Raw genomic sequence first — 27,001 nt, forward strand, 5'->3', positions numbered from 1 at the left:
GTTTCAAGGCTCAAGGCTGTAATGGTTTTTGAATTTTGTGGTTATTTTTTACCACCTCTCTTTGCTATCCAATGATTGCATTACTTATAGTTGGCACATAGCATCTTCAATTCCCTTTCCCCTCTTCTAAATGGTTTGGACCGAGAAATAAAATCTTTAGACATAATTTCTCTGTAAAGAGTAAATAGTTTCTATAAGGCTACAGGTCCTTGAGAGCACAAACCTGAGAAAAATATGCAAAAAAAATTTTAAAAGGACTTTGTAAAAGCTTATTTTGACTGTCCAGAGATTATTCTGTGGTTTCTCTCAAAGTCCCTCAGGATAAATGAATCATGAATCAATCATCTTATTTCCTGGAGTGCACTGTTCTTTTTATTTTTTAATTGGAGTATAACTGCTTTACAAAGTTGCATTAATTTCTGCATTGTTCTTGATAAAGTACTATACAAGTTGAAACCAGCCTGTGATATAGAGGAGGTTAAAACTAAATATTAGAGATTTTGCAGTTGCCTATACAAGAGAATTTTGGAATTTGCTCCTGAAAATATTTAGGAAGAGTCAGACATGCTGATTTGGCTTGAGAAATTCACTGGTTAACCATACCTTGAGGCTGGGGACTAGAATAGGTGACCTCTAGAAACCACGTATCTGTGCATGATTTTTATAACACTATGGTCTATCCAATCAAATCAAAAGGTCAAAATAATGACCATAACCAAAATACTGACCATAACCAAAATAATGAAAAGTTAATACTGGCCAGCATCATATCTACAATGGAAAAGAGTATGTGAGTAAGTACAATAGTAAGCCAAACATGCTTAGAAGAGACTCCAGCCAGCCTACTAGATGTTATGTGGAAGGAATTACAATGTCTATTCTTCCCTACTGCATTCATTTACACAATGATTAAACATTTCTTTGGCCCTAGGCAATGCTTGTTCTGAATATAGATTTGAAGTGACTTCTGAATTAGAGCTGCTAGTTTTAAATGCTGAACCATATGATTACTCAAACTCAATATGCAAAGTCAGCAAACACCTCTCCCCACCTTACATATTTGCACTTGCCTTCATTTGACATCAGAAAAAAATTGAAACATGTATATTATCATATGTGAAATGAATCGCCAGTCCAGGTTCGATGCATGATACAGGATGCTCGGGGCTGGTGCACTGAGATGACCCAGAGGGATGATATGAAGAGGGAGGTGGGAGGGGGTTCAGGATGGGGAACACATGTACACCCGTGGCGGATTCATGTCAATGTATGGCAAAACCAATACAATATTGCAAAGTTAAAAGAAAGAAAGAAAATGATTTATGGTACAAGATGATCTTCAGGCTCAAGATGATGAGATAGTTTGTGTCATCCAGTGATGTATACTTTTACTGACTTTAGAGAAAGAATGACTCATCAGAATCAGATCCTGGGTAATATTTTGGGAGTAGTTAGGAAAGTCTTGGAGAAGGCAATGGCACCCCACTCCAGTACTCTTGCCTGGAAAATCCCATGGACGGAGGAGCCTGGTAGGCTGCAGCCCATGGGGTCGCTAGGAGTCGGACACGACTGAGCGACTTCACTTTTATTTTTCACTTTCATGCATTGGAGAAGGAAACGGCAATCCACTCCAGTGTCCTGGCCTGGAGAATCCCAGGGATGGGGGAGCCTGGTGGGCTGCCGTCTCTGGGGTCACACAGAGTCGGACACGACTGAGGCGACTTAGCAGCAGCAGGAAAGTCTAATACCAGGCGAAGACTAGCATCTTGGTAAAGCAGTTTGATTTTTCTCCACAGGCTTCTGAGATTGTACCAATCAGAAAATACTTGTTAGATTGTTGCAAAACTATTCTAAATATTTCAAGCCTTTAAAACTTGTTATAGGCCTTGTGAGGCTTCCCTGGTGGCTCAGACAGTAAAGAATCTGCCTGCAATGCAGGAGACTTGTAGTTTCCACAAGAGAATTCTGGCCTCTGTAGGTCAGTGAAGCCTTCAGCTGTACTGTATATTTAGGTTCACATGGCCTGATTCAACTTAATGCATTAAATATAATTCTCTTTGCCTGTTGATTAACAAAACAAAAATTCATTTTAAATTTGTTAAGACTTAAGGCCATGTTAAGACTTACAGCTTTTCAAGTTTTTTTTTTAGTACAAGAAATTTGTTTAGGTTTTTTTTTTTTTTTTCTCTCCTTCAACAGTTTTCTTCTACCCTAAAATGGTTGCTGTAATATTTTCATAGGTATCTATCTTAAGGAATAAGTATAATGTGGACTACTGGGTGGATAAAGTGATTTAAAAATGTTTAAGAAACAGTCAACGAGTATTTGAAGTGTGCAAGGTACTAAGCTACTGGCCAGGAGCTAACCCAGTGGTGGGAGAGGCAGAGTCAAGAGCAAAGAATTAACAGTACTACAATGGAGAGGGTAATAATGAAGATAGGTGTCTCTTTTTCTATGAATCTATAAAATGAATTCAGCCTAGATGTGCTCGGGGAAGGTTTCCTATAGAAGACAATGCCTAGGTTGAGTGTTACAGTAGTTAGGCAAAAGGTATGGAAGAGAACCTGAGCAAAGACACAGGTAAATTGGCCAGGTTCCCCTTGTTCCTCTAAGCTGAACAGGTTCCTTAGTCACTGGTAGGAGAGGCTGCCCCAGCCCGCCCACTGTTTTAATCCTAATAGAGAGCCTTTAGCAGATATGCAGTGCAGTGGTGATTACAAGCGTAGTTATTACGACTAAAATGTCAAGTTTACCAGATAATCCCTGCCACCTTTACATACAACTCTTTCCTCATTTTCCAGGCAATCATCATAACTCAAAAAAACACAAGCCTCTTTATTAGTTTTCTAATAACAGAGTATCACAAAGTGGGTGGCTTAAACAACACAGTTTTCAGTTTTATTGTCTCATTGTCTGGAGACTAGAACACCGAGGTCAAGATTATCAGCAGGGTTAGTTCCTTCCAAGGGCTATGAGGAAGGATCTGTCCCATGCCTCTCTCCTAGTCTGGTGATTCCCTGGCAATCTTTGGCTTTCTTTGGTTTGCAGATGCATTATCTAGGTTTCCGCCTTCATGTGCACATGGTGTTCTCCCTATCTGTGTCCAAATTTCCCCTTTTTACAGAAGGTACCAGTCATATTGGATTAGGGACCCACCCTATTCCAGTATGACATCATCTTAACTAATTATATCTGAAATGATCCTATTTCCAAATACCTCACATTCCAAGATACTTGGAATTAGGACTACATATACATTTTGAGGAGACACAATTCAACTCCTAACACTCCTTTTCCAATGTAAGTTCTATAATTTCAGGTTAAATCTTAATTTCAGAAAATATTTACCAGGAATATAAATGCTTTGTTGCTTGTTTTCCATAGGTTAACCTAGCTTTTTCTACTCATTTACATAAAATATGTATATTGTGTTATTTTCACCATATCATAGATTCCCTGGAGTGATTAGAGTTTAGTAAAAATGTATCTATTAGATGTCATAGTTCAGCTGCTGTTGCATTAAATGTTGATTTTTCCCAAAGATTATTTTCCAAACAGTATGTTAAAATTAGCACAGCTTAGCTGTTGACACAGAGTGATGACTGCTAATCTTTGAGGAGTTGAACAGTTTGTAAAACAAGAATAAATGTATTAAACTATTGTCCAAAAATGGTGTAAAGAATAATACACAAAATGGTACATCTTTTAGTTACTTAATAAATAACAAGAATAAGCATTGGAAGCCTGTATTTTTTACTTATCATTAGATAATTATGGTATTCACATAGATAACTAGTTTTGTATTGGACTGGTGATAGCTTCCATATGCAAAGGACAAAGGATAGTTTTTCACATAAATCTTTTTTTTTTTTTTTACTAATGCTGTATTTGATTTGCATTTTAGGTACCTGATTAGAAGTATGGTGCGTCCCAAATTGGTGGCTCAGCCGGTAAAGCGTGAAAAACTATCTTTTGTCCTTTGCATATGGAAGCTATCACCAGTCAAATACAAAACTAGTAAAACTTTTATAAAAAATTTTTTTCTCTGCTTACAAAATGAGTCTAATATCTACTCTCTAGACTTTCCATTGTCTTTCGATTTTTTACCGTTCACAAGATATACACCAATATTGAGATAGTACAACTTCTGATATTAGCTTTTTATTCAAAGCAGAACAATTTAGTTCTGTACGTCGTTCAAATCCCAGTCATTTCCAGGGTACAGCTGGCTTTGCCGAATAAGTGGCTGCAAGCAGCTATCTGGAAAGGGCAACGCATAAAGTTCAATTCAAGGTTCCTGTAACCTGATAGTACCACTGTTCTCTCCTGCAATTCTAAATAGGTCCCCAAAATCTTAGTATTTCCTAGCCAGTCGATGTGACAGGTTTTGTTTCTGGCACTGTTTTAATCAGTTTTGAACTGTTAGGTTAGCTTCGTTTTCAAGTTCCCGGTTGGTAAATCACTGTGGGAGCGTACCACGACAACTACTACCTGAATATTAAAGGTTTTTCAAAACCTGCTTTCCCCACCGGTCGGCTTTCTTTTCTCCCACTCTCTGACGGGTTTTTCTTTTTTCTCTTGCCCTCAGTTCCTTTTACACTCAAGATGTGTAGGGGGATTTAAATTCCAATCCGGAACTCGGAATCGCTGGCCTTGAATGACGGGACTCGTAGTTTTCGTGACTTCTCCCTAACCGCTTTTCACGCAGAGTCCTTCCTCCAGTGATAAACTACAACTCCCAGAATGCAGGGTCGGGCTCCCGCCCCCCAGCTATGCGCACGCGCCCTGAGGCCGCAGGATTTGAATCGGCGGCGTTGTTATTGACGCCATATTGGGGCCGGCGGCGGGTGGAAGAGTCAGACAGTGGAGGGGGAAGCGGCTGGACGTATTTGCTGGAGCTCCTGCCGCTGCCGCAGCCGCAGCCTCTCCAGTCTCTCCGCATCGACCACCGCTCTCTAACTTCGGCCGCTGTTCGAGCGTCTTAGGCGCCGCGTTCTAGCCTCACATCTCACGGGGCTGGTATTGACTTCTGAAGGAGCCGGTCTCCGCGCAGGAGCGCCTCAGGCGCGGCGCAAAGCCCGAACGGACGGCGGGGGCGGCCGGAGCGTCTCCCGGGGGAGCCGTGCCTGAGGAGGCGGAAGAGCCCCCCTGACGCGGCCAGCGTGAGCCGCCGCCACCGCCCCTCCTGCTCTCGCCCCGGCCGACCCGGGCCACTGCCCCTGCCGCGGAGGCGGCGGCAGCGGCTCTGCTCCCCTCGCCGGCGCTCCGCCACCCGGCTTTCCACTCTTGAGCCCATCGGTTAGGCTCTCTTCGGGGCCCCGCTTTTCCCCGCTTCCTTCGCCCTCCCTTCCTGACTCCACCCGAGCCCGTCGCCCCAGCCATGGCGTGCGGAGCCACTCTGAAACGGACTCTGGATTTCGACCCGCTGCTGAGCCCGGCGTCCCCGAAGCGGAGGCGATGTGCGCCATTGTCGGCGCCCACCTCTGCTGCCGCCACCCCGTCGTCGGCCGCCGCGGCCACCGCCGCTTCCTTCTCGGCCGCCGCCGCCTCGCCGCAGAAGTATCTCCGAATGGAGCCATCTCCCTTCGGCGACGTCTCCTCCCGTCTCACCACAGGTGGGACTCAGTCTTGCGGCCGCCCGGGGGGTGGAGGGCGAGGGATGAGGCCGCGGGACTTGGGGTGCAGGACGGCTCCCCGTTCTTAGCAGAGTCCTCGGCGGCCACATTTCTCTTAAGGAGCTCTTTCAGTGTCGGAGACACAATAGGAATAGCCTGATATCGGGGGAGGGGTCGGGGGTGGGGTGGGTAGGGATGGTGCCTTGCCGGGTATTGTAGGGTAGAGGAAGGTCTTTTTCTTTGGGCCGAATGACTGGAATCGAGCGTTTCCGTAGTCTGGAGAGCCCCAGCGGAAATGATCAGAGAGAGTGCTACACGGAAATCGAGGCAAACGAAGGGTCCCAACATTTCACCCGAATCTCGATGGCTGTCTCCCAGAATCGATGGGTTGCACCTATTAACTCTGGAACGGGGTGGTTTGAGGCTAGGCGGCCGCCCCTCTTCCAGTTCAAACAGGGCTGATTTTAGTACGGAGGGCGTGGGGTGGGGGAGGGATGTCACTGGGGCGAGATCTAGGCCTGTCATTAATCACCCACAAGAACGCCACTTTGGCTGAGTCAAGACCTGTTTCCCTAGCAGGGTCAACAACAAAGAAAATGCTCTTCCCGAATACTGTAATACGATCACACTATATATGTCTAGACCTTGAGAAACTTGAACTTTTAATGAAAAGCAAGTTGTATTGAAATGCGGGGCTGAGTAGTTGCTTTAGTTAAAAGTGCTTTATTTCTGCCCATGAAAGTACTTTGGAAGGAAAGGGCTAGGCCTTGAAAATAATAAATCAACCCAAGATTCCAAGGGACTTCAGAATATTTTTGCTGTTCATCTAGAAACATTTCCTGAAGGTGACTGGGCAGCTACCTCTTGACTGCTTTGTACTGCGTTTGTGTCCGTTTTTTCCTGTACTTTGAAAATCCTTGTGTGCCCCTGGCATAGTCTTAAGATAGGCTTATGTGGACTAGTAGTGCAAATGTTTTCCTTGTGTGTGTGTAGCATGCAAAGGTTTCATGTGTGAACGTTTGGTGATAATAAGATCTGTAGACAAAGCCTTTTCGTAGCTTGATTTACTTTTTTATCGTCAGCTTTAAAAAGAAAATCTGTGGGCAGTATTTAACTCTACTGGTAACTTGATTTGGAATAAGTTTTGTTATTTTTCAGGTCATACTTTTAAAATATCTTTTTCCAAATACATGGGGAGATTCTCAGATGCCTAGGCTACCATCTTTTGCTGTTGGGACAGTGTCAAGAATGAGTTCCTGGGATTAATACTATTTTCAGAGTTTGTCTTTTTAGTGAAAGACTATCACTGAAAATTGAAATGATACCGTGGAATCTGTACTTAATAAGGCCACTTAAAAATAGCTCTAGCTAACCAGCAATAAATTTCATGGGGGGGGGTGAATTAATACAGTGTTAGGTTTGGGAGTTAAAGTATATTGCAGTGCTAAAATAGTCTTGAGCATATAAAGTAAGTCAGCTAGGGGCTATATTTGTCCTCACTTTAAAGGGAATTAATTCAGAAAGAATTGTGATTCTTTGCAGATCTGTCATTTCGTTGATGTATTTGAAGCATTCACTAATGCAGGTGACTCCACATTTTCTTATATTTCAGTTAAGTGGACCATTACTATTATAATAGTAAAATGACTGGAATTACTGAAATTGTTTAAGCCGGCTGATTCAAATTCACATTTTTCCAAAACACTGGTATGTTTTCTGTTTTTCAAGGTGTTTTTGACATCTGCTGTAACTTTGATCATATCCTGAATTCTAAAGTCACACACTAACTGATATTTATTGAGTCTCTGAAAAAATTTTTTTTCTAGCTGTTTCAATTAGAGAACAGCAGGTAAAACTGATTAACTTTTGAGTTGCTAAAATTTACCTTTTTAACTGTGGTCTCGGAATGACATTGTACCTGTAATTCAGCCTTATGTTTACACGGCCAGTTTTGGGCTTGCTCTTGTATGGTTTTGTAATGGTGTCATAATGGGAGCTGCAGTGCTGTGCAGGCATCAAAGAGCTCCCCAGTTTTCATGTCCTCTAACTTGGACATGATTTTCCAAGAACCTAATTTTTAAATTCCTGTTTTAAAAGTGGTGATTCTTTAAACTTGTCTAGAATGAATACCATATATCTTTAGCAGAAATAAGTAGCTAGGGTTGGAAATGGAAAGCAACTTACCAAAATGAAATTGACTGGGGCTCTATGGAAGTTCTTTATGGAGTTTTCATTTCTGTGGGTTCAAATATAATTTAAACAATTTACAACTAGACTACTGAAGTGCGGGTTTTTTCAGAGCATGTGTATAATTTATTATGAATTTACTTTTGTTCTCTGGATATATTTATATATCTGTTTTCTGATATGTTGCTGAAGTCATGTTGTCACTTCAGGAACTGGGTATCTTTTAAACTCTAGCTTTGTGTTTTTTGGTTGTTAGTCATCTCAGAAAGGTTTGACTTGATGACTGTTATTTAAATCAATATTTTTCAAACTATTGCAACTTAGTAGGACAAAGAAAAGAACTGGCAATTAAAGTTTTATTGGAACACAACCATGTTCTTTTTTTTTTTTGAAGTATTGTCCATATCCCTTGCCGGTTACAACAGAGGGGTCAAGTAATTGTGATAGAGATTGTATTTTCCCAAAGATCAAATATTTACTGTCTGGTTCTTTTCAGAAAACGTTTGTCCAATCCTCATTGAGGGTGTTGGCAGTTTGTAGTACAATCTCAGGATGTGGAAAAAGAAAAGTGCATGATAACTGGAGATGGGGAGTGGCGGGAACCATTTGCTGTGGTTGGAAAAACGAATGCCTCTACTTAGCTTTATTAGTACTCATCCTGGCAAGTTTATTGAAAACTGATTTCAAAGAGTTCTATCCTTGTTGATTGGTTTTTGAAACCTCTCAATATTATCACTTAGACAAAAGATTATCATGACATTCCCTAGAGCAAACATTTTAATAAAATCAAAATGTATGAGACTGTCAATCAAACCCAACACATTGTTATTCATAATTGTGTAGTGAATGAATGAGTGGCTGAATGAAGTGATCCTTCTGTGAACTCAACCTATTTGTGAATTTGCTAGACAGGTTTATACACATCATTTGACTTGTTACCATTGCTCTAGTCTGCCTTAGGAATTGAGTTGGATGAAGAGTTAAATTCCTTTGTAAAAGCTCATTGTATTTGCTGGAAACTTGCCATTAAGAATGGAAATTGCAGCTTGTGAATGGGGAAGGGTTTACAGGAACTTAGATTGTTCTGTAGACATTGATGCATGCCTGCAAATGGAGACACCAGCTGGCTTAAATGAAGTATAAATGGTTCTACACAAACAAATGAGATGTCTGTTGGAGGAGGCAACATTTCACTTCAGATGTCATTTATATTGAGCCAGAAGTGTTTTTAATATTTTGTGGTTATTTAGACAGCTGTTAGGTTGCTTCTAGTTTCTCAGTGGATTTGGCAAATAAACTGTTTTTAATGGTCTTTGTACTTTGGATTTTAAACCTGATATTTTATTTAGGACTGTGTATGTAGCTGCAGTTATTTAATAGTTCATGTAAGTCTATATGCCATTAAAAGCAGAGTGCAGTTGTATTCATTATTAAGCTATTTTGTTTTGAAAGTAGAAAAATGAAAGCCTATCTTGAGCACAGAAACACATAGTGTAAGCATGTCTAGATTAGAGAAGAGATTTGCTAACTCTTTTGTTAGGTGAAAATGCTCCAATGTAAAGGAGAATAATAAAATTTCTTCAGTTTTCTTGAATGGCTTTATAGGAAAAAGAATATATTGTGTATTACTCAGATAGGCCTTTTCCTAAGTGTTTAGATAGACAGGAATACAGTGATAAAAATGCTTTAGTTTTGAAAGGTTGAGAAAGAGGTTCATTGGAAGTGCCCATTTTTGTATGTTTTTGCTTTTTGAAAAGAAACCTTTGATGATTCTTCCACTTAAAAATGCATAATGATAGCATAGGTTAAGTTTGGACCTCTTGGGTAGTTGGTTCACGAAACAAGAAAATGAAAGGTGTTGGGTCTTTTCAAGTGCCCATAAGTGAATTGTGTACAAGGTTGAGTTGTGTCTGATTCTGTGACCTCATGGACTGTAGCCCCAGGATCCTCTGTCCATGGGATTTTCCAGGCAAGGATACTGGAGTGGGTTGCTCTGCCCTCCTCCATTCCCAACCCTGGTTTCAAACCTGCGTCTCCTACCTTGGCAGGTGGATTCTTTACCACTGAGCCAGCTGGGAAGCCCCATAGGTGAATTAACCAGCAACTTATGGTCCTTGCTAGTACTTAGTAGCATTAACAGTTACTACTGCTAACCCTTTGCTAGTACAAAATGTTGTCTATGCATATGTGAAACCACAGTGCATTTCTTGACTTTGAGAAGACTGCCTACTTTCAGAAAAGTATGAAGAGTGGAATACTTGTTAAAGCCTATATGAACCTGTCTGGCATCTGCAGGTGGTGAAGAGGTCTTCATAAATGACCTTAGTTTAAGAGATGCATCTTCAATTTTACTACTGAGCATAGGACTTCTAGAACTCAGCAGCTTACCTTGTTTCTCAACTTTTTAAACACACCTGAGCGAAAAGGAATGTCCTCTGAATTTTGAGAGGATAGTTGGGACTTGTCTAGTTTGAGAATTACCTGCTAAACCTTCTCTCGGTTAATGTCTTATATAGAGTTTTAAAATATCTACTGAACGTATTTGTTGAATTAAGGTTTGGGCAGTTTTAAGAAAAAAATATAATTTCACTTCTCCTTCTGTGACAGTAAAGCCACAATATGTGACAACATTTTTTAAAACTGTGACTCAGACAGATGAGTAGTAACAAGAAATACAGCATTTATTTTAGTTTTAAGACTTTGAATAGTATTTTGAGGCTCTTGAAGTACACCAAAAGTATTCCTTCATGTTTCTGAATAGTGATGATAAACATGGTTATGCTGCTGCTGCTAAGTCGCTTCAGTCGTGTCTGACTCTGTGCAACCCCATAGATGGCAGCCCACCAGGCTCCCCCGTCCCTGGGATTCTCCAGGCAAGAACACTGGAGTGGGTGGCCATTTCCTTCATTGCATGAAAGTGAAAAGTGAAAGTGAAGTTGCTCAGTCGTGTGCAACTCTTCCTGACCCCACGGACTGTAGACTACCAGGCTCCTCTATCCATGGGATTTTCCAGGCAAGAGTACTGGAGTGGGTTGCCATTTCCTTCTCCACATGGTTATGTGTATTACAATATTTGAAATATCCCCATTTACAAGGATTTTACCATTTTCAAAGATTTTACATGATTTTTAGGAAAAATAATTTGTAATATGAAGTTCTGAGCTTTCATTTCTAAAGGAATTGAATGATTTAAGTTAAAACAATTTTTTTTTTTTTGATGGGAAGATACTGCAATGATAATTGAGCAGGGAGAGAATCCTTGCAGGTAAATTAAAATTCTAGTGTCAGCTTTGAGCCCTTTGATCATAGTTTTGCATTGTGCCAGATTGTATAATCTTTCTTGTGATGATAGGTTTTTGGGGGCAGTGGTAGTGGTTTTTATCCTTCCAGCACTAGAAAAATAGCTCACAATATCCTTGTAGTTTGTCTTAGAGTATAACTGCTTACTTCTCTTTACAAACTGTAAGTCACTAATTTTTATATGTCACAGATATCATAGGTCATCCTGAAGTATAAATGCTTTACAACATTTTTATTTTATTAAACCTATGATTTTTTTTTTTTCAGTAATACAGTTTTTGAGTTTGACTGTATTTTTAAATTCTCTGTTCATGTACCTGGATTTTCTTACCATTATTAAAAAATGTAAGTACTTCCTCTGAAAGTCACTTTTTCAAGTTTTTGTGAACCCTCTTTGAGTTTCAGATTCTAGGCTGGTTAGGCAAAGAAAAGACAGTCTCTGGGTACTGACAAGAGCTGCAACTGCTGGTACTTATAAAACTATCTAAACGTGAAGAAAAATACCATAAACTTTATCAAATACCTATTTTAATTCTCTGTGGACAGTTGTCCATATTACCATTATTTTCACCTTTGACAGCTTGAGCATTGAAATTGGCTTACTGAGTACCTCACACTCTTACTGCTGAAGCTTATTTATTGACTGTTTCTGAAATTGTTTTAGTCTGTAGTGTACATTCAGACTTTGGTTTAGTATTAATTTTCATTTCCCTTAATGTTAATTCTTAGAAAACTGCCTCTAAAAATCAAACTAAAGGGAGGAAGTTTGGAGAGATGGACCTGGAAGAGTTGCTTTTCTTTCTTTTTTTAAAAAGCATAGCCTAGTTGAACTGATGTAGCAGTTTAATAGAATGGGAGTAGAATTTGAAAGGTTGCAGAAAGCCAGCTTTTCAAACATTACTTTCCTTGAACTTTGCCTTTTGTTACAAAATATTGCCTGGTTCCTAATGCTGATGCATAATTCTCTGGAAGAAAAACTTTTCTAAGCAGTATAATTGGTTAAAACTGTAGGAGGTTTTAGGTGGTTGTGACAGATGGGGGAACCTGATCCATGGCTCAGGGTGAAATAGTACATTATCAGAGGCTGTTCTTGTACTCAGCATGTGTGGTAACGCTGACTTGTCAGTTTAGAATAATTCCTAACTGTTGAAACACAAATCATTCTGGTTAGTTACAGATGCCTATCCTCAGAGGAAGCAGTTTAAAGACACTTGAAGCATCCCTTGTATAAATATCTGAATGTAATACAAACATTTTTTATAATTATCCTGTTACAGTCAGTGATTGTATTTGCAGGGTTCTAAGTAGATGAGAATTATGTGCCAAAAGCTTACTACCTTAACAGTCATAGAGTTTGATGTTTCATTGTATGAAGTCTTAGTGTAGTACATGGCGGTGGATCCCTCTCTTCTAACTGACCTTCTGTTTTTCTGATTTATTTTCACTTTAGGTGCTCACAGAATATTGACTAGGTGTACTAGTATGATACTGTAGAGGGTAGTAGATGTTAAGAGGTTAAGCCCTGAGATCAGGCTTCAGTTCAGTTCGGTCGCTCAGTCGTGTCCGACTCTTTGCGACTCCATGGACTGCAGCAAGCCAGGCCTCCCTGTCCATCACCAACTCCCAGACTTGACTTCCCCTGTCTTCAGTCCTTCCCAGCATCAGGGTCTTTACAAATGAGTCAATTCTTCACATCAGGTGGCCAAAGTATTGGAGTTTCAGCTTCAGCGTCAGTCCTTCCAGTGAATGCTCAGGACTGATTTCCTTTAGGATGGACTGGTTTCCTCTCCTTGCAGTCCAATGGACTCTCAAGAGTCTTCTCCAACACCATAGTTCAAAAACACCAATTCTTAAGCGCTCAGCTTTCTTTATAGTCCAATTCTCACATCCATACATGACTACTGGAAAAACCAAAGCTTTGACTAGATGGACCTTTGTTGGCAAAGTAATTGTCTCTGCTTTTTAATATGCTGTCTAGGTTGGTCTAACTTTTTTCCCAAGGAGCAAGCGTCTTTTAATTTCATGGCTGTAGTCACCATCTGCATTGACTTTGGAGCCCCCCAAAATCAACTCTCTCACTGTTTGCATTGCTTCCCCATCTATTTGCCATGAAGTGATGGGACCAGATGCCATGATCTTAGTTTTCTGAATGTTGTTTAAGCCAACTTTTTCACTCTCCTCTATCACTTTCATCAGGAGGCTCTTTAGTTCTTCACTTTCTGCCATAAGGGTGGAGTCATCTGCATATCTGAGGTTATTGATATTTCTCCTGGCTTGATGCCAGCTTGTGCTTCATCCAGCCCAGCGTTTCTCTTTATGTACTCTGCATATAAGTTAAATAAGGCTTGGGTTTGCCTTATTCCAGCTGTATGACCTTTCAGAAGACATTGCAGTAAAGCCTCATTTTCCTCATCTGTAAAAGTATGCATTTGATAGTAGTATCTGCCTTCTGGGGATGTCATGAGAATTAAGAGCATTTCCTGCCCCTCAGTACTGGAGATAGTTAACAGTTCAGTTGCTCATAGTTAATAGTTCAGTTGCTCAGTGGTGTCCGACTCTTTGCTACCCCATGAATCGCAGCATGGCAGGCCTCCCTGTCCATCACCAACTTGGAGTTCACTCAGATTCACGTCCATCGAGTCAGTGATGCCATCCAGCCATCTCATCCTTGGTCATCCCCTTCTCCTCCTGCCCCCAATCCCTCCCAGCGTCAGAGTCTTTTCCAATGAGTCAACTCTTCGCATGAGGTGGCCAAAGTACTGGAGTTTCAGCTTTAGCATCATTCCTTCCAAAGAAATCCCAGGGCAGTTGGGCAACCTCAAATGGGACTTTTTACATTGTCTAGCAGTCCTGCCATTTATTCAGTGAAAACCTTGCCTTTTACTTCTACTTCATGGAAAAAATAGAGGCCATCAAATGGCAGTGTCTTAATTTTCCCAGTACCTACTCTACCAGTGTTTTTGCATATTTTGTTTTTAGTATCACTGAGGAAGATTAAATGAGATAATTAAAGCCCTTTACCTAGTGAGGGAAGGATCTCACTTGTCTCCAGAGGAAACTTTTATCCTCTGGTTTTTGTCTGTCAACCAGATCTTTGCTTTTGACTTTAAATAGTGTCAAGCCTCCCATTATAAAGGAAATGAAGCATCCTTATTTTTCCTCCAGCAGTCATCCACATTCCTCCATTTTAAAACTAGATTTCAGATAGTCTGCTTAATTCCACTGGGCTCTCAACTTACTCCTAGTATATTTGTACCTCAGAACGGCTTTTGCCAAGCCAGTGATGACTTCCATGGCACACAATCAATCCCCATCTTGTTTGACCTTCCTTATAGCCTTTACACTGCTGACGCTCCCTTCTTTTTGAAATAACTTGTGTATTTTAATCTTCTTTGACAGCACTGTTTTCTTCCACTTCTCCAGGTGTTCTTTTTGTTTTCATCTGGCCATGAGTTCATTAGTCCTAAGTTCATTCAGCTCCACTCCTGGCTGGCTGAATAGTGCCTTTAAGTGTATATACCTATATATATACACACACGTGTATATATAAAGCAGAAATCAAAAAGCAAACGTGTTTATTCACTATCAGTCACATAATGAACATAGTGATTATGTTAATGTCATGTGATGAATCTCCTTAAGTAGGGCCAGTGAAGTTTAAATTGATTTACAAGGTATTTTCCTGCTCGGGAAGGATATGTGTTAGAATTACGAAAACCATCCAGGTGAGAGTGGCAAAATAAATTAGATCATCCTTAAATGTTTTTGTGATTGTAATAATCTCAGCTGCTACTGCTTTCCTTCTCTTCCTCTCCCATTTCCTGGCATGTCCAATAGTACATAAACCAAACACTTTTTAATTGCCAGTAGAGTTATTTTAAGCAGGGGATAGAAACTTAAATGTCCATAGTTCCAGGTAAGTAATGAGTGAAATAAACAAGATGGGGACTTGTGAATTCCAGTCTTGCTCCTGACCTGCTGCATCACCTGGAAACTCATTAGAAAATGCTTAACCCAGGCTCCATCCTTTATAGGGTTCATTTTAACAGAATCCCTAGGTGATTTGTGTGTGCGTTAAAGTTTTAGAAGCACTTAAGAACTTACACCCAAAAGGCAGCAGCCACTCTGAACTGAACTTTGCCACATAGTCCAATACCTACCCCAGCCACTCCCTCCCCATCAATAGTAGCCAGAAATCTGATCATTCAACTCTTGAATGTTGGCCACATTGTTTTGAAAAAAGTTCAGGCCAGACATGTCTTTGGACTCCATTTAATTCATGAATCCTCAGTTTGCAACCTCTGGTTCCAGATAGGCCGTATCTCGATATTTATGTGGGTAAGTGTGTTTTGGGGGCCCTGATAAGTTGTTATGAAAAACAGGTTAGTTGTTTAGCTTGATTGTGTTGCCCTACAGTCCTCTTCAAGGAGTCTGCTCTTTGTCCTTCCAGACCTTATCTTGTTTTGATGGCCCATGGTTATTTGAAATATAAGCTGAACCTTGGCACTAAATGTTTTCCAAAGCTTGCATATTTGGTTTTGGATAGTTCAGTTTCCTCTCTCTCTTCACCATTTACTTTCATTTTTTGTTCTTATTACTCTTTTTCTAGCTTGTAAGCTACTGGAGAAGATAGTAAAGAAGTAAACAACAAAAGCATCATGGTTAGCACATAGAATCTAATATAATAGAAAATAGAAGTATGAAACTTCATGTGTATCAGGGAGGCGCTACCTGCTGACTGAGCATGGTTTGGATTCCTTGCATTAGTGACTCCCATTGTGCAGTTAACTTGTAATTTATACTTAGACCTGAAGAATTTAATAAATTGAGCCATTTACCTCAAATAAGTAATTACTGTGTAGTACCAGTGAAGTAATAGAATTTGACCTGTACTAATTATAGTTATCCTTCTTCTTGTAAGGGGATAAATGGATGACTCTAATGCAGTGAAATATAATGTAAATTTAGAATCTGAGTCAGTTGCCTTTAAAATACTGTAGCCAATACCCTGGTGTTCATATAAATATATGCAGCTATATTATGCTTATTAGGATTCATGATAATCCAAACAGAAGTTAAAACTGTAGATATACCTTGACAATCTTCTGTTAAAATTTGGTTCCAGGTTCCTTTAACATAGCAATAATTGTAAAGTAAATTTAAAATGGCATCAGCTCATTTTTTAAAATTGGATAGCTCTTGACTGGATAAGAATATTATCCTTAAGTTTCCCTCAAAAGAGTGCTTAAGAACTATTCTATTTTCTGATCAGATGATCTAGGAGAATAGTTGAAATTACAAAGGTGGGTCTCCATAGCAACTCCAAATTGTCTACTTGATAAATTAAAATACAGACATGGTAGTGTCTGTAGTTCAGAGCTCTAGATTTGGTCTGTTATTTTATTTGGAACAGTTCAGTTTTAGGTCTTAATAGCTACTGCAGGTTTTCTGTACTTAATTGTGTACAGATTTTCCATTTCATTTGTGTTCCTCCCTAGAACTGACAGGCTTTCAAGATTTATTTCATTTTTAATCCCATTGTTTGACTTAATCTGTTTAGATGAACTTTTAGCTTCTTTCCAAAGATACTCTATAGAGAAATTAGCATGTAAGGTGATAATAAACAGGTCTTTCATACCGAATTTGAAACTGTTAATGTTTGATCTAGTAACTTTGTCAGTTGGAAAACAGGAAGTCCATACAGGTCTGGAGCAAAAAAATTAGTTTTCACGTATCACCAATTTTTAGACATTTTATGGTTATGGACTCTACTCTAGAAAGATACTTGATGATGACCCTGCGCCCCCCATCCCCCATTTTGAGATTCTCCTTTAAACACATTTCTGATTGCTTCTAATTCCATTTTCCCTTCACTCTCAGTCCTATCTTGATGCTATTTCTTTTACCATCATCAGCAGCTTTTTTTTTTTTTAATCCCTGCTTTCTCCTGTTTATATTATTGACCTTGTTCATTGTGTCCAGGGTTTTTAAAGCAGTGTGGAGTTTCAGCTTTAGCATCATTCCTTTAAAGCAGTACTGGAGTTTCAGCTTTAGCATCATTCCTTCCAAAGAAATCCCAGGGCTGATCTCCTTCAGAATGGACTGGTTGGATCTCCTTGCAGTCAAGGGACTCTCAAGAGTCTTCTCCAGCACCACAGTTCAAAAGCATCAATTCCTCAGTGCTCAGCCTTCTTCACAGTCCAACTCTCACATCCATACATGACCACAGGAAAAACCATAGCCTTGACTAGACGGACCTTAGTCGGCAAAGTAATGTCTCTGCTTTTGAATATACTGTCTAGGTTGGTCATAACTTTTCTTCCAAGGAGTAAGCATCTTTTAATTTCATGGCTGCAATCACCATCTGCAGTGATTTTGGAGCCCCCAAAAATAAAGTCTGACACTTTTTCCACTGTTTCCCCATCTGCTTCCCATGAAGTGATGGGACTGGATGCCATGATCTTCGTTTTCTGAATGTTGAGCTTTAGGCCAACTTTTTCACTCCACTTTCACTTTGATCAAGAGGCTTTTTTTAGTTCCTCTTCACTTTCTGCCATAAGGGTGGTGTCATCTGCATATCTGAGGTTATTGCTATTTCTCCCATGAGGTTATTGCTATTTCTCCCGTCAATCTTGATTCCAGCTTGTGCTTCTTCCAGCCTAGTGTTTCTCATGATGTACTCTGCATATAAGTTAAATAAGCAGGGTGACAATATACAGCCTTGGCGTACTCCTTTTCCTATTTGGAACCAGTCTGTTCCATGTCCAGTTCTAACTGCTGCTTCCTGATCTGCATACAGATTTCTCAAGAGGCAGGTCAAATGGTCTGGTATTCCCATCTCTTGAAGAATTTTCCACAGTTTATTGTGTTCCACACTGTCAAAGGCTTTGGCATAGTCAATAAAGCAGAAATAGATATTTTTCTGGAACTCTTTTGCTTTTTTGATGATCCAGCAGATGTTGGCAATTTGATCTCTGGTTCCTCTGCCTTTTCTAAAACCAGCTTAAACATCAGGAATTTCACAGTTCACATATTGCTGAAGCCTGCCTTGGAGAGTTTTGAGCATTACTAGCATGTGAGATGAGTGCAATTCTGCGGTAGTTTGAGCATTCTTTGGCATTGCCTTTCTTTGGGATTGGAATGAAAACTGACCTTTTCCAGTCCTGTGGCCACTGCTGAGTTTTCTAAATTTTCTGGCATATTGAGTGCAGCACTTTCACAGCATCAGCTTTCAGGATTTGAAACAGCTCAACTGGAATTCCATCATAGCGGTGCTTTCCAAGGCCCACTCGACTTCACATTCCAGGATATCTGGCTCTAGGTGAATGATCACACCATCGTGATTATCTGGGTCGTGAAGATCTTTTTTGTACAGTTCTTCTGTGTTTTCTTGCCACCTCTTCTTAATATCTTCTGCTTCTGTTAGGTCCATACCATTTCTGTCCTTTATTGAGCCCATCTTTGCATGAAATGTTCCTTGGTATCTCTAATTTTCTTGAAGAGATCTCTAGTCTTTCCCATTCTGTTCTTTTCCTCTGTTTCTTTGCATTGATCGCTGAAGAAGGCTTTCTTATCTCTTTTTGCTATTCTCTGGAACTCTGCATTCAGATGCTTATATATTTCCTTTTCGCCTCTGTTCTTTTCACCTCTCTTCTTTTCACAGCTATTTGTAAGTCCTCCCCAGACAGCCATTTTGCTTTTTTGCATTTCTTTTCCATGGGGATGGTCTTGATCCCTGTCTCCTGTACAGTGTCACAAACCTCATTCCATAGTTCATCAGGCACTCTATCTATCAGATCTAGGCCCTTAAATTTTTTCTCACTTCCACTGTATAATCAAGGGATTTGATTTAGGTCATACCTGAATGGTCTAGCGGTTTTCCCTACTTTCATTAGATGGTACAGAGATGTATAAAGCTAAATTTTTAAAAGTTTTACCATATCTTTCTTCTTAGGCTAGAACTTGTTCAAGACTTTCAAATGAACAAATTGTTACAGCTATTCTTTTGGTACATTTTGGTTGTGCTTCTGGTGAAGCAAAAGGAAGAATAAGTAATCTTGAGAACAGTTGTGTCACCATACTGATCAAAGAGTAAGTCACACAAAAGAAGTTAAGTCCAAATTACTTTGTGCTGCTATATTTGAAGTCTTCGTGAGTAAACTTTGAATGCCTTGAATGGCACTTTTGATCAGCATGATGGTAGGTAACTGAACTTAAAATGATAAATGAGTGAAGCTTGCAATGAGATTGAAACATCATTATTTTAGAAACCTCTTAAAGAATTTTGCTACTGAAAGAGTTATTTTTTTTAAAAAAGTATATGTGTGCCTGACCTGGTTGGTACAGGATGTTGCACTGGTTTATTGGACACCTCTGAATCTTAGGAAGTGTGTTTCTCTTATGGTGCTTAGCTGTTCAGTAGACAGCTATTTTATTTCACATTGGTAACTTTGTTTTAAATTACAATTTCACATAAATGGAAAAGGACTGAAAATGATGACCATGTTTAAAAATAAACAAATGTTAAAACGTTTTGAGAAATGTTAAATATAGACATTCAACTATCCTGAGGTTGGTTAGTCATTCCAGTGTGTGATTTTTGTATTCATGTATATTTAAAACAGATTTGTTTACACACAAAATTTTACATAAATGGAATCTTCACTAGATGTCTTTTGCAAGACATTAAAAATTTTTAAATTTTATTTGCATGACTTTATTTTTTAATTACTTTCTAGTTATAGTAATGAAACTGGCAGAATCTAAATGCTTAAGGGACTGATTGATACCCCTCACAGTCTCTCTCTCAAAAGCTCCAAAAGTTCTTACTGGGGAAATAAACTGAGAAAAGAGATGTGAGATTTAAGTGTATACCTAAAAACAACTTCTAGTATTAAATTTTTCAAAAAGGATTGTTTTCATTTTACATAAATCTTCAGCCTTCAGTTGCACTTCAGTTTATTTTTAAATTGCATCATTTTAGAATGGTGTGGAATTACACTCCATTATATTTACGAAACATTTTATTGCCTGTTATTTTTGTTTACTTTTGCTTTGGTTGGGAATAACAAGCTCCCTGGGATGTAGTTTCCCATGGATATCCTATGAATTTAAGAACTGTGGTGGTGGTAAGAAAGTCTGTTTGGAGGGAGTGGGAACCTCAGGGAGGAATTTTCTGAAGAGGCTGGCTAACTGTCACTATTTTGAATTAGAAGTCTTCTAAAACTTACGATACTGGCCTAAAGGATATGCTTCTTATTTTTCATTCCTCATTTGATGTTCATGGTTCAAGAGGATGGCACTGTAGTGTAGTGGTTTTTAATTAATCATCTTTTAATGAGTGATGTACCAATCACTTTACATGGGTTTTTACCCCAAAGATATAGGACAAAACTTTGCTGCTAAGGCTGTGATATTCATCAGTTCTGTTGAGCGTAATATTAATGGCCATGGCTGCTTAATGTATAATGGTTTTTTAGTTCACATCAACTCTGTCATTTTTTTGACCTATTGCTGCCACCTGTCACTCTTGTGTACCTGTATTTTACATACTTCTCCCTGCTTCTAATTGTTTATGGGTCTTGGAAAAGCCTGTTTAATAGTTCTCTGTGTGGTGAATAAATGACCTTTGAGTCTGATACTCTAAGAATATGAGTGAAATACATGTTTCAGTTCAGACTCCCTTATCTTTACCATTGAATAAAAAACTTTTTTTTTTTTTTGACTAATGACTGCTCAGAAAAATGGCATTTTGGAATAGCTGGGTTCCAGGTGGTGTGTATGTGCTATTTCTGATTGAGTGTCCCCATTATGCTGAAATGAATTCCTCCCAAAACATAATTTTTTAGATATTTGAAGATAATATTTTCAGTAGAACCCAACCTATTTTTTAACTTGAAAGTGTTTGTCTTGCGAAATTTTGACTTTTTTTCTTCTAGAACAAATTCTGTACAACATAAAACAAGAGTATAAGCGCATGCAGAAGAGAAGACATTTAGAAACTAGTTTTCAACAGACAGATCCATGTTGTACTTCGGATGCACAGCCACATGCTTTTCTCCTCAGTGGACCAGCTTCACCAGGTAATAAAAGAACTGATAAGTGTGAAAGGACATGTTACTTAGTATGGGAAAAAGGAAAACAAATTGCCTTTAGTCATCAAGCTCCTATTTCTCCTTGATTTTTGAAAAAACATTTATACAGGTAACTCATGATCTCTTAAAAATATGGTACAAAAAAGGTAAACTTGAATGTCCATGACTCAAAGACAGCCATCTGTAGGTAACATATCCCCTAAGTGGACTTCCCCATAAATGCTATGATTCATAGCCTCTATTAAAGAAAAATAATACAGCCATATGCTTCTCTGTCAGGTATAGATGTACCTTGTCTTGGCTAAATACTGCATTCTATGGATTTCCCATAATTATTTAATAATGATAGACTTGAACTTTCTCCTATTACCGTATTTACAAAAACGTCCCTGAACATATACCCTCACACACACTTGTCTTTTAGGATAATGCCTAAAGGTTGATTATTTTGATGTTATACATCTGTTTTTACCTACCTTTTATTGGAGAGGATAGTTTACAAATACACTTCGTAAAATTTAAGGTGTAAAACTGAGGGCTATTTGAAGTGAAGGGGATCAGTCAGTCAGTTCAGTCGCTCGGTCTGCAACCCCATAGACTGTAGCACACCAGGCTTCCCTGTCCATCGCCAACTTCTGGATCTTGCTCAAACTCATGTCCATCTAGTCGGTGATGCCATCCAGCCATCTTATCCTCTGTTGTCCCCTTCTCCTGCCTTCAGTCTTTTCCAGCATCTCGGTCTTTTCCAGTGAGTCAGTTCTTCGCATCAGGTGGCCAAAGTGTTGGAGTTACAGCTTCAGCAGCAATCTTTCCAGTGAATATTTTAGGACTGATTTCCTTTAGGATTGACTGGTTTGATCTCCTTGCTGTCCAAGGGACTCTCAAGTGAAGGGGATAAGTTGGTGAAATTTTGGTAAGGGGAGGTGACGGTAGAGACAAGATTGTATCGTGGGAAAGCAAGCTCCTCTCATTTGTTAGTTTACTTCTTATAAGAGCAATTAAACAGGCAGCCTCAGCAAAGCTGAGATTTTGAAAGTAAATAAAGATAGCCTTAGTTTGGTAGCTGTGGACTAAAGCTGGTATGCTTTATTCTTGTGTATCAGTACACAAGAATTCTGGTATTCTGTTAAGAGCTGATGCTGGACACAGGACAAACATACTTAGTTACTGGTTCCAGCCATCAAGTTAATAAAGAGCAAGTATAAAGAGGGACTGGGGCAGATAAACAGGACAAACAATTGATTGCAAATCTGTGTGTTTCTGTTTATAGAATACTTGCAGCAGTGTTATCATGGGTGACTGTCATAACCCTGAGTTCTAAAAAATATTAATTTCAGATAGTCTTTTCAAGAAAAGAGGAATGATGTTTTTGGAAAATAAAAGTACCCTAAGTAAATACTTCAAGAGGAATGCATTCTGAAGAAATCTATCACTGTCTAAGTGGCTGCTACATTAATAGTCTTTAAGGATGCTGAACTGTAAAATTTAATGTTGAATATTAGGAATATATTCTTAGTATCAACTCACCTTCACACTTCCCCCCCTTATATTTGATGGCATACGTCTTGCTGTTTCTTTCCAGTGTTGTAAGCTGATAGGATTAAACCCGATTTAAGACTAGGGAAATAACTGTGCTAAAGACTGATAGAAAAACGCTTTTATATGAGCACTGAAAATACTCACATGAAACCACCTCATTTAGATGATGCTTTTCTGTGATGGCTCTAAATCTGATGAGGTTTTTGTTCATGTTGTACATAGGGACTCCATCAGGAACATCCTCACCATTAAAAAAAGAACAGCCTTTATTCACTCTACGGCAGGTTGGGATGATCTGTGAACGTTTATTGAAAGAACGTGAGGAGAAAGTTCGAGAAGAATATGAAGAAATATTGAACACAAAACTTGCAGGTAAGAGATGAGTTTTAGAGTCTTTCCAGAAACTCATCCAAAGAAATGCATTCTTTCTCACATACATTTTACACATCAATTAAATTACCCCTTGTATACTCTGGTAGGCATATTCTCTAAGAACCAGAGAATTTCAATTCAAGAAAGGAAATGAACTTGGCTATAGCTCATGGCCCTCCTTAGTGACTTTAAGAAATAGTATTTGTTAGCCATGTAGATGAGCAGCATTAGGAAACTAGATATTTCTTTGGATAATACCCTATGCTTTGGCTGTTTACAGAGAAGCCTGGCGGGCTACAGTTTGCTTGTGGGTTTTTTTTTTAACTCTTGTTTTTTTCTATTTTTAGATTCTGCTTCTACCTTTTTTTATTTGTTATTTTACTTCTCCAAACTTGGAACTTTTTATCTTGTATTGGGGTATTAGCTGATTAACAATGTTTGAGGTAGTTGCAGGTGAAGAGTGAAGGGACTCGGCCATACATATACATGTATCCGTTATCCCCAACCCCCACCTCCCATCTAAGCTGGCACATAACGTTGAGCAGAGTTTCATGTGCTATACAATAGGGCCTTGTTGGTTATCCATTTTAAGTATAGCAGTGTGTACGTGACCTTCCCAAAGTCCCTAACCAACTCTTCTCCTCAGGCTTCCCTGGTAGCTCAGACAGTAACAAATCTGCCTGCAGTGCAGGATATGTGGGTTCAGTCCTTGCATTGGGAAGATCCTCTGGAGAAGGAAATGGCAACTCACTCCAGTTTTCTTGCCTGGAAAAATCCCATGAACAGAGGAGTCTGGCGGGTTACAGTCCATGGGATTGCAGAGAGTTGGACTTGACTGAGTGACTAACCCTTCCTTCCTTCTCCTCAGCAATCATAAGTTCATTTTCTTAAGTCTGTGTCTGTTATTATAAGTTCATTTGTATTGTTTCTTTTTAGATTCCAGATATATATAATTTCTCCTTTTCTGACTTCACTTAGTATGACACTCTCTAGGTCCACCCATGTTGCTGTGAATGACACTGTTTCACTGTTGTTAATGGTTGAGTAATACTCCATTGTATATATATATATACACCACATCTTTATCCATTCCTCTGTCAGTGGATATTTAGGTGGCTTCCATGTCTTACTGTATAGTGCATGTATCCTTTCGGATCACGTTTTTCTCCAGATATATGCCCATGAGTGGGATTACAGGGTCATATGGAGTAGGCAGTGGCACCCCACTCCAGTACTCCTGCCTGGAAAATCCCATGGAAGGAGGAACATGGTAGGCTGCAGTCCATAGGGTCGCTAAGAGTCGGACACGACTGAATGACTTCACTTTCACTTTTCATTTTCATGCACTGGAGAAGGAAATGGCCACCCACTCCAGTGTTCTTGCCTGGAGAATCCCAGGGACGGGGGAGCCTGGTGGGCTGCCGTCTATGGGGTCACACAGAGTCGGACACGACTGAAGCGATTTAGCAGCAGTAGCAGCATGGTAGCTCTATTTTTACTTTTTTACGGAACCTCCAAACTGTTCTCCATAGTGGCTGTACCAATTTACATTCCACCAACAGTGTAGAAGGGTTCCCTTCTCTCCACACCTTCTAGCATGTTTTTGGATTTTTTGGTAATAGCCATTCTGACCATTGTGAGGTGGTATTGTAGTTTTGATTTGCATTTCTCTAATAACTAGCCATGTTGAACATCTTTTCATGTGCATATTGGCCATCTGTTTGTCCTCTTTGGAGAAATGTCTGTTCAGGTCTTCTGCCCATTTTGAGGGGATTGTTTGTTTTGATGCTACTGTCAGAAGCTGCTTGTAAATTTTGGAGATTAATTCTTTATCGGTCACATTGTTTGCAAAGGTTTTTGATTTTGTACCTTTCATTATAATTTTGCATCAGTCTGAACACTTGAAATTTAACTGGCACTGTGTACGTAAGTTTATTATAGTATCAATCTGCTGCATTCTTTTAATTATCCAGAAATTTTTTTCCATAAAATTTGATAATTTAAGTGTAGTAAATAAAATATGTATGCTAACATAATCAGACTTTCCCTCCTGATTTTTAAGCCACAGATTTAATGGATATTGATATTGTAAACTTCATGATTAGGGGTTTAATATAGGTGAGAGAATTTGTTATATAACATCTTTTTCTGTGGCATCTAATTAGGTTACAGGTGGATATTTGGATTAATTACATACTTTACTATGCTTTTTTGTCCTATTTCCTCTCATTGCAGTACATTACCATTCATAGACCACTTATAATAATTTTCAGAGGAAAAAAATCTTTACTAAGTAAAGAAATAAGCCCCACCCAGCTTATACATGAGGTTGTGTGATTTGAGCTGATGTGGGTTTCCTAAGCTCCATGGTCTTTCCATTTGATAAACTGTATTACTGAGGTTGTGTGTCTAAGTGCCAACTTAGAATTATTTCACTATATATATTGGACTTTTGAGTTTCTCTGGCCTTGATATATTAAGAGGGCATTTTTACAAATCATGTAATTGATAATTACCTTTATTTATAGAACAATATGATGCATTTGTGAAGTTTACACATGATCAGATAATGCGACGATATGGAGAACAGCCTGCTAGTTGTAAGTACTTCATCTTTGAACCAAATACAAGACAATCTTATGGAGATGTTTGCTATAATTATGATTATCTTCATACACAAGAGAACTTAACAATATCAAGGAGAAAAAGTTTGGAGGAAATAGGCAGTAAAATTTTACTCAGGCTTATTACTTTTGCTTACTTAAATATCTAGGGCACTGTATTAGGGATGAAGCTTTGGTGTGTGTTTAAATTTTGATCTGAACTTTGCACTCATTTTCCTTTTCTCTCCCTTTAGATGTTTCATGAATCACGTTTTCTGCATTTATGGGCTGCCTTGTTCCTTGTTGAGTTGTTGCAAGAGGTCCCAATTATGACATGCAGCAATGCCAATACCCCTCTGTGAATACAGGTTATTTCAAGCTTTCGTCAGTGGCAACCACTCTTAGGCAGCAACCGGATTTGGAAATTTCCTTGATGTCAATACCACCCGGATGTGGACCTTTGCTACCTGTATTAATGCCAGTGGCCTCATTTGCTGTATCATTACAATTTGGCTTCTATTAATGTTTGGAAAGGATTAAAGCTGGTATTCTAAGAACATGCCCTTCACTGGTTGTGTAAATAAAACTGTAGAAAGACACTTCAGATGAAGTTAGTGTGATTTTAATTGTGCACTACAACCAAGCTATAACCAGTTGTTAATAATTTAGATGTAATCCCAAGACATTATTAAGCAAATAGCCTACAGTGCTTCCTATGAACTAGTGAAGGAGGAGGGCATTTCTGTATTCCAGGACTTCTTGGGGTTTCAAATGGGTTTATATGATTCCCCTGTTGGGATTTTTTTTTTTTTTGGTAGTTTTTATTTATTCTATCAGTCTTTTTAACGAATGTTTATAGCTGCATTCCCCCCCCCTCCGCCCCCAGTGTATCATTGTTTTACTGCCCTTGTAGTACTGGAATTTAGTTGGAAGAATAAAACATTTACTTCTAATCTGCTTGTTTTTAATGTACAGATGGGTAGTATTTGAATAAAGCCAGTGTTTTAAATGTAAGCATTTTCCAGGAATCGATTTTCTGATAAGAATCAAAGTCAGTCTTTTCATAAACTGAGTTCTGATTCCAAATTGTCTCTCTTCTCATTGCATGATAGGTTAGTTTTAACAACTGTATACTTTAAAGGAAGATATATGAAAGCATCATTCAGTACATCTAATTCCCATTCCATACATGCTTTCCAGACACAGCTTTCCTATAATGAAGTGACCAAAAGGTGCTTCAGTGAATTCTTTTAAATTCTATTAACATATTTCTACTAAGTCATAAATATAC

At 39.0% G+C, this 27,001-nt stretch overlaps 1 protein-coding gene across 1 annotated transcript; it reads left to right on the plus strand.

Annotated features, from left to right (window-relative positions):
- The first annotated feature begins 4,822 nt into the window (after positions 1–4,822).
- AKIRIN2 (akirin 2) lies at positions 4,823–26,724 on the plus strand. Its single transcript, XM_040238817.1, has 5 exons — positions 4,823–5,615; positions 21,041–21,184; positions 22,958–23,107; positions 25,636–25,707; positions 25,965–26,724. The coding sequence occupies exons 1-5, from the start codon at positions 5,381–5,383 to the stop codon at positions 25,973–25,975; spliced, it is 612 nt and encodes a 203-aa protein (XP_040094751.1). The 5' UTR covers positions 4,823–5,380; the 3' UTR covers positions 25,976–26,724.
- The last annotated feature ends 277 nt before the right edge of the window (positions 26,725–27,001 follow it).

Source organism: Oryx dammah, unplaced genomic scaffold (genome assembly GCF_014754425.2).
Source record: "Oryx dammah isolate SB20612 unplaced genomic scaffold, SCBI_Odam_1.1 HiC_scaffold_4, whole genome shotgun sequence".
In the NCBI taxonomy this organism is placed as follows: Eukaryota; Metazoa; Chordata; class Mammalia; order Artiodactyla; family Bovidae; genus Oryx; species Oryx dammah.

Excerpts from the sequence above, each read along its gene's own strand:
- AKIRIN2 (XM_040238817.1), top strand. The coding sequence starts at position 5,381 with ATGGCGTGCGGAGCCACTCTGAAACGGACTCTGGATTTCGACCCGCTG. Across the intron at positions 21,185-22,957 it reads CAGTGGACCAGCTTCACCAG|GGACTCCATCAGGAACATCC; the intron begins GTAATAAAAGAA and ends TGTTGTACATAG. Across the intron at positions 23,108-25,635 it reads ATTGAACACAAAACTTGCAG|AACAATATGATGCATTTGTG; the intron begins GTAAGAGATGAG and ends CTTTATTTATAG.